This window comes from Geotrypetes seraphini, chromosome 1 (assembly GCF_902459505.1).
Source record: "Geotrypetes seraphini chromosome 1, aGeoSer1.1, whole genome shotgun sequence".
NCBI lineage: Eukaryota > Metazoa > Chordata > Amphibia > Gymnophiona > Dermophiidae > Geotrypetes > Geotrypetes seraphini.
The window spans coordinates 408,826,215-408,838,864 of record NC_047084.1 but is presented as its reverse complement, the minus strand read 5'-3'; the positions used below and the strand labels follow the sequence as shown (position 1 = coordinate 408,838,864).

At 42.9% G+C, this 12,650-nt stretch overlaps 1 protein-coding gene across 5 annotated transcripts in view; it reads right to left on the bottom strand.

Annotated features, from left to right (window-relative positions):
- The window catches only part of SLC44A1 (solute carrier family 44 member 1), a 269,831-nt gene that overhangs the window by 183,576 nt on the left and 73,605 nt on the right, over positions 1-12,650 (bottom strand). For 4 of the 5 annotated variants that reach the window (XM_033918433.1, XM_033918422.1, XM_033918450.1 and 1 more), the window contains exon 2: positions 390-479. In XM_033918433.1, the coding sequence (XP_033774324.1) occupies positions 390-479 (90 nt within the window). Of the gene's footprint in view, positions 1-389; positions 480-12,650 lie in introns of those variants that run through there. The other variant, XM_033918441.1, reaches the window with a different exon arrangement.

The window sequence follows — 12,650 nt, the reverse complement described above, 5'->3', positions numbered from 1 at the left end:
GGTAGTGAAAAATACTGGAGATTTCCACTGTGCACCAGAAAGCTATATCAGTAAGTTCACCAGAGAAGATCAGGGTTTTTTTTTCTCTGCTAATTAAAGGAGAAAACACCCACTTGTTCAGGAACAGTGCAGCCAAACAAGGAATGAATTTTTCCACATTTTGTTATAAAGAGCTCTATCTTCCAGGGGAGAAGGGATTTACTGCTATGACAATATTGTGCAAATTTGAAACTCCAGTACCATAAGTACCAAAAATATTTTCACCAGTGATGGCATGAGATCCTTTCTCCTGCCATCATAATATAATATTTATGGAATTATTCAATAAAGATTTTTTCCCAAAGGTGCTGAATGCAATAAAGTCATAAGGCTCCTTTGGTTTTGCTTACCATGCCAATGCAGAACAGGACAAACAGCAACAACCAGGGTACATCTGTGCAGCTGTGCTCCTCCAGCGGCTTCCATTCACGCCTGGAACTCTAGGGTGCAAAAAAAAAAAAAAGATCAGGGACTTTTGTTTTGGGTGGGAAGATGAGATTTATTATAAGACAGAGAGGAAAGCCAGATGAATATTTAACTCAATGCAAGTTGTTCTTGGGGCTGCAACTTCTTCTATAAAAACAAGCTAGTATTTATTTCCCTCTTTGACTGGGAGTATAGTACCACCAAGAGATATATTGCTTCTGCATAAAAACCTGGCTCAGTGTTTTGCTTTCAAATCAAAAATAGATTGCAGCGTACACATTTAAACATAATAATCTTCAACATTTGGAAAGCACAGAGATCTTATGATGTACAACACAATGCTCAGAGCAAATCCAGGTGTGAATCTCCTACTGAAAAGCAATAAACCAGCGATTTCAAAATCCAGTCCTAAAAATAACAGCATAAGAAGTGCAATGTAGACTCAGACCAAGGTCTGATCGAGCTTCAGATCCTTTCTTCAACAGCAACCAATCCAAGTCATAAGTACCCAGGCAGGATCCCACAGAGAAATTATATTCTTTGTGGCTCAGTTCCTGGGATAAAGTGTTGGCTTTCCCAAATCATATGGCTAATAATGGGTTATGGATTTTTCCTCTAGAATCTGTCCAAACCCCTTTTAAAAACTTGAATACTCTTACCAGTGTAAACATTTTGGATTGAGTGGGGGTTGCACTATATGTTAAAGAAGGAATTGAATCAAACAAAATAAACATTCTGTATGTCATAGATAGCAGCTTGCAATCCATATGGACATAAATTCTACATGTGAAGGGAAGGAATATACAGGTAGGGCTCTACTACCATCTCCCATGATAGACTGAGCAGACAGGTGAAGAAATAAATGTTTAGAGATTAGGAAAGCTGGCAAATTTGACAACGGTATAATAATGGGTGATTTCAATTACCACATTGAAGGAGCACAAAAACCAAAAACTATAAAATAATTGCACTCAGGCTCTATTGGGGAAAAACTAATACCCTCAAACCAAAATTTACAAACAGGAGTAGCTCCAAAATGAGGAAAAAAAGAGAGAAATAAAAACAACAAAGAAAAAAGTGGAGAAAAATACCTCAGTTGTGCTTCATGGGTCTAAAAAAAACTACACGCACAGTCCTTTGTTCACAGACATAATTAATTAGTTCTCTCCAACATAGTCCATTTGTTCATCAATTGTTCCTAAATTATCAAACTCCTTTTGCAGAAATATTTAGTACTTATACCTGGATTACAAACCCCTCCCCCCCTTAAAACAAAATTCCAAAACACAGCAGTGACTGAAAGTATGAAAGCTGAAATACAAGAAAACTTAGCTGCACTGCTGGATCAGGGCTCCAGTACTGCCTATCACCATTCAGGCCACTTGCATAGACCTCTCTTCCTCTCTGGCTTCTATTTCAATTACCCTAGTATTGACTGGATAAATGCTATATCAGGGAGTGCTAGGGACGTCAAATTCCTAGATGTAATAAATGACTGCTTTTTAGAGCAACTGGTCTAGAAACCAACAAGAGGGGGAACTACTTTAGATTTAGTCCTTGGTGGATGCAGGGCATAATACAAGAGGTAACGATGTTGGGTACACTAGGAAATAGTTATCATAACATGGTCAAATTTGAGCTGATATCTGGAATGAAGTCACTAAAGAATCGTACTGTAGAAGCACTTCAATTTCAAAAGGGTAACTACAATAACTTGAGGAAAATAGTTAAAAAGAAGCTAAAATTATCTGCAGCAAAGATTAAGGCTTCAAATCAGGCATAGGCATTATTTAAAACTACTATCATGGAAGCCCAGACTAGATGTACTCCACATATTAAAGGTGGGAAGAAAAGGGTGAAATGAAAGAGGCTATTAGAGCCAAAAGAACATGCTTTAAAGAAAGGAAAAGGGATCCAAATGAAGAAAAGAAGCAGCAATATAAGCACTGGCAAATTAGATGCAAAGCATTGATAAAGTTGGCTAAATATGGCCTATCTAATCTGCCTGACCATAACATCTACTATCCCCTCCTCTCCTTTACAGATCTAACGTACTTGTCCCCAAGTTTTCTTGAATTCAGATACAATTTTTTTGTCTCCACCACTTCCACCAGGAGGCAGGTCCAAGCATTCACCACATCTTTGAAAAAGTATTTTCTGAGGTTACTTCTGAATCTACCCCCTTTCACCTTCATTCTATGCCTCCTCATTCCAGAGTTTCCTCTCATTTGAGACTTGTCTCATGCACATTTATGCCACATAGGTATTTAAATGCCATAATTTGCCCGTGTGGGTTGTGTTACATAGGACACACGGCACGGAGTTTAAAAACTTGCCTGTTTGAACATCATTCTAATATTGCCCCCAAGAGACAAGTGGTCTGCGAGTTCACGTTCGCTCCGAGATATTCGAGAATCTCAGAGAGAGCGTGAACTCGCAGGCCTTGAGCATGCGTAGATGCTCAAGGCCCAGCAAGAAGAGGAGGCAAATCTTCGCTCGCAAATCGAGGCACACTTGGTTTCTGAGGCGCCAATTTTGCGAATGTTTTGCTTGTCTTGCAAAACACTCGCAAACCGGTGCACTCATAAACCGAGGTACCACTGTACAATAATTTCTCTGCAAATTGCCTTAAGATCTCATCTGCAGTACTGTTTCAAGAATTGCAAAGTGGAGGTGAAGAGTGGCCTAGTGGTAGAGCTGCTGCCTCAGCACCCTGCCTCAGCGTTGCTCCTTGTGACCTTGGGCAAATCATTTAATTCTCTATTACCTCAGGTACTGAATAAGTACGTATATAAACCCCTATCCCCTTATTCCAGAAAAAAAGCAGCACATAAAAACAGTTAACAAAATTTATCCAGGGACTTATTGGGGAATGAAGTGGGTTCACTGTCATAGTACTTGCCTGCCTAAGGCAAGGCTTTACAACCTTGATCCCTGGATATCCCCAAAGCAGTTGTTCGCCCATCATAAGGCATTTGAAAATAAAATTGATCAAATACTTCAAAATAGTCAAGTATTTAAGACATCCACAATAATACATTTGAAAATAGTGGGCATTGTCACCGTGGGTAAACCCAGTTGGTGGTACAGTCCTTAGGATTGGTTTGAGAAGCCATGACCTAAACCAAGGGTGCCCACACTTTTTGGGCTTGCGAGCTACTTTTAAAATGACCAAGTCAAAATGATCTACCAAAAATAAAATTAAAAAAAAACACAAAACACAAAGCAGAGAAAATGTTAATTATCATTTATATTCCGCGGGTGTTCAAAGAGGTCAAGGCAGCTGACTTTATGCAATGTCACCTCAGTAACAACTATACAAAAAATAGACAAATATACCCCACTCCCTTTTTTAGCACAGGGAGCTGCGCTGAATGCCCTGCGCTGCTCATAGGCTCCCTGCGCTAAAAACTGCTATTGCGGATTAGTAAAAGGGGGCCATAGTGCAAAATATAGACAGCAGATAAAAATTCTCAAAATGGACACATTTTGATCACTAAATTGAAAATAAAATCATTTTTCCTACCTTTATGACTTCATGAGTCTCTGGTTGCACTTTCTTCTTCTGACTGTACATCCAATATTTCTTCCCTTCTTTCAGCCTCCTGTATGCTTCTCCTCCAGACCTCATTCCCTTCCCCAGGACCGGATTAATGAATAGGCCCAGTAGGCATGTGTCTAGGACCCAAAACTGTGAGGGGTGCCCACTGAAGGAGAACGACTCACCTTGCCATTTTTTTTTTTTAACAGCAACGGCCCCCTCCCAGCATCAACGGCAACGGGCTCCCCTCGCATCAATGGCAACACGGCCAGCTCTGTTACAGAAAGGTCCTGCGATGACTGCGTCTGTTGTTCATCCCCCTCCGACATCACATACTTGCTCTGGAAGACGTGACGTCAGAGAGGGATGGACAGGCAGATGCAATCATCGCAGGACCTTCCTGTAACAGAGCCGGCCACATTGCCATTGATGCGGGGGGGGGGGGAGGGGGAGGCGTTGCCTTCAGCTTTTCTAATTCTGCTTTCAGGCTGCCTTTTGCAAAGGAGCTCAGAGGGCAGAACCGGCAACTGCAATGTTTGGAGGGGAAGAGAGAAAGGAGCATGGAAGGGTGGTGGAGGGAGAGAAAGTGGGTAGGGTGGTATGGAAGGGTGGTGGGAAGGATGGTATGGCAGAGTGGTGGAGGGAGAGAAAGGGGGCAGGGAGGTATGGAAGGGTGGTGGAAAGGATGGTATGGCAGGGTGGTGGAGGGAGAGAAAGGGGGCAGGGTGGTATGGAAGGGTGGTGGGAAGGATGGTATGGCAGGGTGGTGGAGGGAGAGAAAGGGGGCAGGGTGGTATGGAAGGGTGGTGGAGGGAGAGAAAGGGGACAGGATGGTATGGAAGGGTGGTGAAGGGGGAGAAAGTTGACAGGGTGGAGGGAGAGAAAGGGGGCAGGGTGGTATGGAAGGGTGGTGGGAAGGATGGTATGGCAGGGTGGTATGGAAGGGTGGTGGGAAGGATGGTATGGCAGGGTGGTGGAGGGAGAGAAAGGGGGCAGGGTGGTATGGCAGGGTGGTGGAGGGAGAGAAAGGGGGCAGGGTGGTATGGAAGGGTGGTGGGAAGGATGGTATGGCAGGGTGGTGGAGGGAGAGAAAGGGGGCAGGGTGGTATGGAAGGGTGGTGGAGGGAGAGAAAGGGGACAGGATGGTATGGAAGGGTGGTGAAGGGGGAGAAAGTTGACCGGGTGGAGGGAGAGAAAGGGGGCATGGTGGTATGGAAGGGAGGTGGGAAGGATGGTATGGAAGTGTGGTGGAGGGAGAGGAAGGGGGCAGGGTGGTATGGAAGCATTGTGGAGGGGGAGAAAGGGGACAGGGTGGTGGGACATGGTGGAAGGAAAGGATGGAGGGAAAGAAAGGGGGCACGGTGGTATGGAAGGGTTGGGAGAAGGATGGTATTGAAAGGAGGTGGAGGTAGAGAAAGGGGGCAGGGTGTTATGGAAGGATGGTGGGGCAGCGTGTTATAGAAGGGTGGTGGTAGGAGAGAAAGGGGGCAGTTGCTGATGGAATTGGTGTGCAAAGAATGGGAAGAGAGACATAAGGGGGAAAGATACTGGATGGAATTGGGTTGAAGGGAAAGAAAGGGGGCAGATGCTGAGGGAATTGAGGGAAAGGGAGAGGTGAGAGTGAAATGCCAGACCATGGGGGTGTGGGAGAGGGAAGGAGAGGAGAGGAGAGATGCCAGACCATTGGAGAAGAGAAGAAGATGGATGCCACACCAATTGGAGAGAGATGGAAGGGAGAGGCAGACAATTTCTGGAAGAGGCAGAGAGAGAGCAGACAGTGGATAGAAGGAAGAGAATGATGAGAAGATGAGGAAAGCAGAAACCAGACAACAAAAGGTAGAAAAAAAATTCTATTTGTTTTATTTATTTATTTTTGCTTTAGGATAAGGTATTATTATAGCTGTGTTGATAATCGTTTATTAATAGAAAATGGAAATAAGATGATACTGTTTATTGAACTAATTTTAATACATTTTTTTTTACTAATTCAGAGACCATAACTCCTTTCCTCAGGTCAGGACAGGGATACTGTAACAGCAGTATAGTTTACTGATCTAAAGAAAGAGGTTTTAACCTCTGATAGCTAAGTGAGAAATGTATTAGTCGAATAAAATGACAGGCACTAAATTTTCTTCCCGCCATGCCCCATGCCTCCTACCCAAATGCAAAATATAAATGGGTGGGCTTCCCAAAGCCCTGCCAGCTGAAGATCTCTTCCTCTAGGAAGGAAGAGGGGATTTATCCAGAGATATTTGGAGGTTGCATAGAAGAAAAACTGTCCACTGGCACTGGTGTGGTAATCTTTGTTGTTTGTTTTGAATTTTAAAATAAAAGAAAAAAGTGGAAATAAAGAAGTACATAAGAAAATGGGTAAATACATGGGGGCGGGGCAGGGTGCCCAGTGTACTTGTGTGCCTAGGTGCCCTTGACAAATTAATCCTGTTCTGCCCTCCCCCAACTTTTTCTTCCTCTCTCCCTGCCCTCCTCCCCTTTCTTTCCATCTTTTTTTCTGTCTCCCTGCCCCCCCCTTTATTTCTGTATGTCTGTCTTTCTCTCTCCATGCCCCCTTTCTTTCTGTCTCCCTGTCTTTCTCTTTCCATGCCCTTTCTGTCTGTCTCCCTGTCTTTCTCTCTCCATGCACCCTTTCTGTCTGTCTCCCAGCCCCCCCCCCCCCCCCCAAGCCACCGCCATCGGGGAACAGGCCGCTGCCGTAAAGAGGACACTGAAGCACCAGGCCAACCAACCTTCCCCACCAGACGTCAATTCTAATATCGGAGAGGAAGTTCCGGGCCAGGCAGGCAGCGATTGGCTGGTCCGAACTTCCTCTCCGACGTCAGAATTGGCATCAAGTGAGGAACGTTGGTCGGCCCGACGCTTCAGCGTCCTCTTTACAGGGTCGGGAAGCAGGTAGAATGGAAAGCAACGCGAGTCTATCATGGAGCCCGGGATGGGCTCTGCGATCGGCTCACGTTGCCTTCGCAATCTACCGGTCGATCGCAATCGACCTTTTGGGCATCCCTGGCCTAAACAATGTAAGGGAAACAAGCAGCTCACCTAGCAGGAGAGAGAGTTATCCTCAAATGCAAACCTACTCATTTTAAAATGCCTAAAGAAAAGCAAAATAGTGAAGCTTCGACAATGGAGAGACGTGATCAAATTTTTTGGCTTTGAAGATAATTTTAATAGAGGCGTTCTGGATAATTTGAAGACGTCTGATTTCTTTTTGTGGCAGACCTTTAAACAATGCGTTACAATAATCGATTTTGGAGATTACTAAAGAATGAATTAAGATATTCAAAGATTTTGCACTTAAAAATTTAGCCACTGAACGAATTTGGCGAAGTCTATAGAAAGTAGATTTGACCACATGGCTTATGTGATCATGGTAAGATAATTTGTTATCAAATATTACTCCAAGAATCCTAATATTGTGTGCCGTCTGCAATGGAATGCCTTTAATGGAAATGGGAGAAAGAAGTCTATAGGAGTCCTTCCATGGAAAGAGCATAACATTAGTTTTATTAATATTCAAGGCTAGTCTATTAGTATCCAGCCAATGATGAATTTGATCCAGCTTTCCGTTTATTGCTGCTATTTCTTGTAAATTATTGGGATCAATTGGATGTATCAGCTGTATATCGTCTGCGTATGCAAATACCGAGAATCCGATAGACTGGCATAGAGTCATAAGGGGAGCAAGGAAAGTATTAAATAGTAAAGGAGAAAGTATTGATCCTTGAGGGATGCCATAGGGAAATGAAAAACTTTCTGAATTCGTATTATTGAAAAAGACATTGGAAGAACTGTTTTCGAAATAAGACTTAAACCAGAGCAAAACCTGATCAGTCACGCCGATGGATTGAAGCCTGTTTATTAAAAGGGTATGGTCAATTGTGTTGAATGCAGACGAAAGGTCAAGTGAAATTAATAACACAGAAGTATGGTGATCTAAATGATAAAAAATGGATGTAGTCATACCAATTAAGGAATCCTCTGTGGAATGATTTTGCCTGAATCCTGTCTGGTTTGGATGTAAGACGTTAGTTTTTTCAATATATTCTGATATTTGATTGAACACAATTTTTTCAGTTACTTTCGCTAGAAAGGGAATGTTAGCAATTGGTCTGTAATTAGTTTTTTCATCAGGGCCTATTTTTTGATCTTTTAGGACTGGTCGTATAGTATATTTTTTCCAAGCTCATGTTAGTTAAAGCATATATGTAAGGACCAAATATTGAAAAGTATTTCTTGAGAATAAAAGGGGGGATGGATTCTGTAAAGGATCCTTTGGGATTGATAGTTTTGATAATTAATTCAAGATCTTTAAGACTGGGAAGGTTGAATTGAGAACATTTGGAGGAAAATAAAGAGCTGGTTTCTTGATCGGAAGCAAGAGTGGTTTGTTGTTTTAATGAGAAATTTTTCCTTATGTTGTTAACTTTATCCACAAAGGAATCTGCTAATTCCTGTGCAGTTGGAAGGGATTTAAAATCTTGGGAGAGGTTTTTAGACTGATGGTTAATTGATTTTAGGATATTATATAGCATAGAAGTATTTTTAGCTTGAAGAATTTGTCTGGAATAATGTGTCGATTTTGCTTGAATTATTTTTTCTTTGTAAATTGCTGTATGTTCTTTAAATTTTAAAGTCCCTGTATCAAAGGTAAAGTCGATGACACTTTAATATACCACTTTTTCTGTGTGGTTTACACAATCAGAGTGATTTATATGGGCCAATGAAGTGTTAAATGAATTGCCTAGAGACAAAAGGAACTGCAGTGGGAATCAAACTCACAGCTGCCCTAACCACTAGACCTTGAGAGCCAGAGCCAGGTCAGGTTTTCAGGATATCCACAATGAATATGTATGAGATGGATTTGAATGCACTGCTTCCTAGAGATGCAAATCTATCTCATGCATATTTATTGTGGATATCCTGAAAACCTGATCTGGCTCCAGCTCTCAAAGACTGGAATTGCCTACCCCTGCACTAGGCCACTCTTCCACAGAATTCTTTCCATTAGGCAATCTGGAGTCAGTAGGCAATCATGGTGACCACAGATTAAGTTCTTCCAGAACCACTCCATTCAGATCCATCACTAGGCAACTGCTCTAACCACTAAGCCACTCCTCCACTTTTGGGGGGGCAGTAACTTTTTCACTTGGATGATACACGTGTTGGAAAACTGGCCAGTCTCTTCTTCTCCAGTCACACCAGTTGTCTCAAACCCGTTCCCGGAGGCCACATGCAGCCCGCCAGGTACTATTTTGAGGCCCTCAGTATGTTTATCATAATCACAAAAGTAAAATAAACAAAGTTTCTTGATCATATATCTATTTAGCTATAAATTACAATATTTATAAACTATAAAGTTTTACCTCATGCAAAATTGTCATTTCTTTAATAAGACATTAACTATTTTTTTCTGAGACCCTCCAAGTACCTACAAATCCAAAATGTGGCCCTGCAAAGGGTCTGAGTTTGAGACCACTGAGTCACACAAAGTGTCTTAGTCATTTACCAAGCTGTAGAGATCGGTTCTCAGTATGTTGTAAAGCAAGCTATTTTGTTTTATTCGGTAGTTTAGGAGCATATCCTGTGGCTGTGCAAACAGATTTTCAAGGCTCAGATATATGTCTGCAGCTGCAAATCTGTGGTACAAATATGGTATAAAATCTGTTCATATATCAGAATTTTTTAAAATTTAAAAAAAAAAAAATGAACTCCACAAGGAAGAAATGTTTTTTTGTTTTCTCTTTACTAGCTATAACTAGTAAAGGTTGAATCACTGCAATAAATATTATTTGCTCTTCCAGTTCTAGTTATCACTTAATTAGAAGCAACTCCAAATATAAATGAAAAAAAAATATATGAAGTCTCATTAGATACCATGTTGTAAAAATGTGCCAGGACACATCACAGGACCCCACATGTTTAAAGCACTCATCAGCCAATGCAGAAAATGCAGTCCGTTCTTGTTATTCACAGTAGTATGGTTCATGAAAATATTCATAAACTGCAAAAGCATGAATAATGAAATGCAGAGTCTTTGGGAAAATAGAGGTTAGTTTCCAGCAGTACACCTTCCATCTCAAAACTGCAGAAAGTGAACAGTGGATCCTATTGGGAAAATGTGGTTAGATTCCTACCCCCATCCCCACCCCCAAAGAGACTTTCCCCTGCATCAGCACACCCTCCTTCCTCAACAAGAATATTTATTTTTAAAATTTGTAGACCGCTTACATCTAAGTGGTTTCCATAAAAACATACGTAGTATTCAAACAAACAACACATATCATAGATTATGACCATTACATCAAAAATTAACTTTTCACTATTCTAAATTAGCAATATACAGTGGAACCTTGGTTTACGAGTTTAATTCGTTCCAGAAGCATGCTCGTAAACCAAAATACTCGTATATCAAAGCGAGTTTCCCCATAGGAAATAATGGAAACTCGCTTTGATATGTTCCTCCCCCCCCCCCCGAGGCCAGCGGCGCTGCCCCCCCCCCCCCCCCCCCCCACGCAAACCGGCACCCCCCGAACAACTTGAACTTACCCCCTCCCCCCTCGTCTGGCACCGGCACGCAGCCCACAGGACGGGCTGGTGCCACTAGAAGATCTTCCTGCCTCTGCCGGACCTTGAGCATGCATCTGCGCATGCTCAAGGCCTTCTAATTAAGCATAAACAATGCCTCCGCTGGGTCAGACCTGAGGTCCATCGCGCCCAACAGCCTGCTCACGCAGCAGCCCCCAACAGGTCCAGGACATAGAAAAAAAATATAGAAACATAGAAGATGACGGCACAAAAGGGCTACAGCCCATCAAGTCTGCCCACTCTGCTTACCCACCCCCTGTCTATGCCCTAATGACCCAATTTTCTTATCTTGACCCTCATAGGGATCCCACATGGGTATCCCATTTATTCTTAAAGTCTGGCACGCTGTCTGCCTCGATCACCTGCACTGGAAGCTTGTTCCAATGATCAACCATTCTCTGTGAAGAAATACTTTCTGGTGTCGCCATGAAATTTTACGCCCCTGAGTTTGAGCAGGTGCCCTCTTGTGGCCGAGGGTCCCTTGAGAAAGAAAATATCATCTTCCACTTCGACACGTCCCGTGAGGTACTTAAATGTTTCGATCATGTCTCCCCTCTCTCTACATTCCTCGAGAGTGTAGAGCTGCAATTTGTTCAGTCTCTCTTCATACGAGAGACCCTTGAGCCCCGAGATCATCCTGGTGGCCGTCCGCTGAACTAATTCAATTCTGCGCACATCTTTACTGTAATGTGGCTTCCAGAATTGCACACAGTACTCCAGATGAGGTCTCACCATGGCTCTGTACAATGGCATTATGACTTCAGGCTTTCGGCTGACGAAACTTCTATTGATACAACCCAATATCTGCTTTGCCTTAGATGAAGCCTTCTCCACTTGATTGGCAGTTTTCATGTCTGCACTGATGATTACTCCTAAATCTCGTTCTGCTGAAGTCCTAGTTAAAGTTTCTCCGTTCAAGAAGTACGTCCTGCATGGATTTCCGCTTCCGAGGTGCATGACCTTACATTTCTTAGCATTGAAGCCTAGCTACCAGGTTGAGGACCAACTTTCCAATGTAAGCAAGTCCTGCGCCATATAATTCTGTAAACTGCATTCACTTACTATATTACATAGTTTGGCATCATCGGCGAATAGTGTTATTTTACCTTGAAGCCCTTGAGTCAGATCCCCTATGAATATGTTGAAAAGGAGTGGACCCAGGACCGAGCCCTGCGGCACTCCACTGGTCACCTCTGATGTTTTAGAGAGCGTACCATTAACCACCACCCTCTGAAGTCTGCCACTCAGCAAATCATTGACCCATGCAGTTAGTGTCTCTCCTAACCCTATCGATTCCATCTTGCTTAGCAGCCTGCGGTGTGGGACACTGTCAAAAGCTTTACTGAAATCCAGGTAATCCTCTATCTATACCCTTCTATCCCCTTTTCCAGCAGGAAATTGTCCAATCCTTTCTTAAACCCCAGTACCGTACTCTGCCCTATTACGTCCTCTGGAAGCGCATTCCAGGTGTCCACCACACGTTGGGTAAAGAAGAACTTCCTAGCATTTGTTTTGAATATGTCCCCTTTCAACTTTTCCGAATGCCCTCTTGTTTTTTTATTTTTTGAAAGTTTGAAGAATCTGTCCCTCTCTACTCTCTCTATGCCCTTCATGATCTTGTAGGTCTCTATCATATCCCCTCTAAGTCTCCTCTTCTCCAGCGAAAAGAGACACAATTTCTCCAATCTCTCAGCGTATGAAAGGTTTTCCATCCCTTTTATCAGACGTGTCGCTCTCCTCTGAACCCTCTCGAGTAACGCCATATCCTTCTTAAGGTACGGCGACCAATATTGGACGCAGTACTCCAGATGCGGAAGCACCACTGCCCGATACAATGGCAGGATAATTTCTTGAGTTCTGGTAGTAATACCCTTCTTGATTATACCTAGCATTCTATTCGCTCTTTTAGCGGCCACTGCACACTGTGCCGTCAGCTTCATTGTCACGTCCACCATTACCCCCAAGTCCCTTTCTTGGGTACTCTCATTCAATAACATCCCTCCCATCGTATAGTTGTACCTCAGGTTTCTGCTTTCCACGTGCA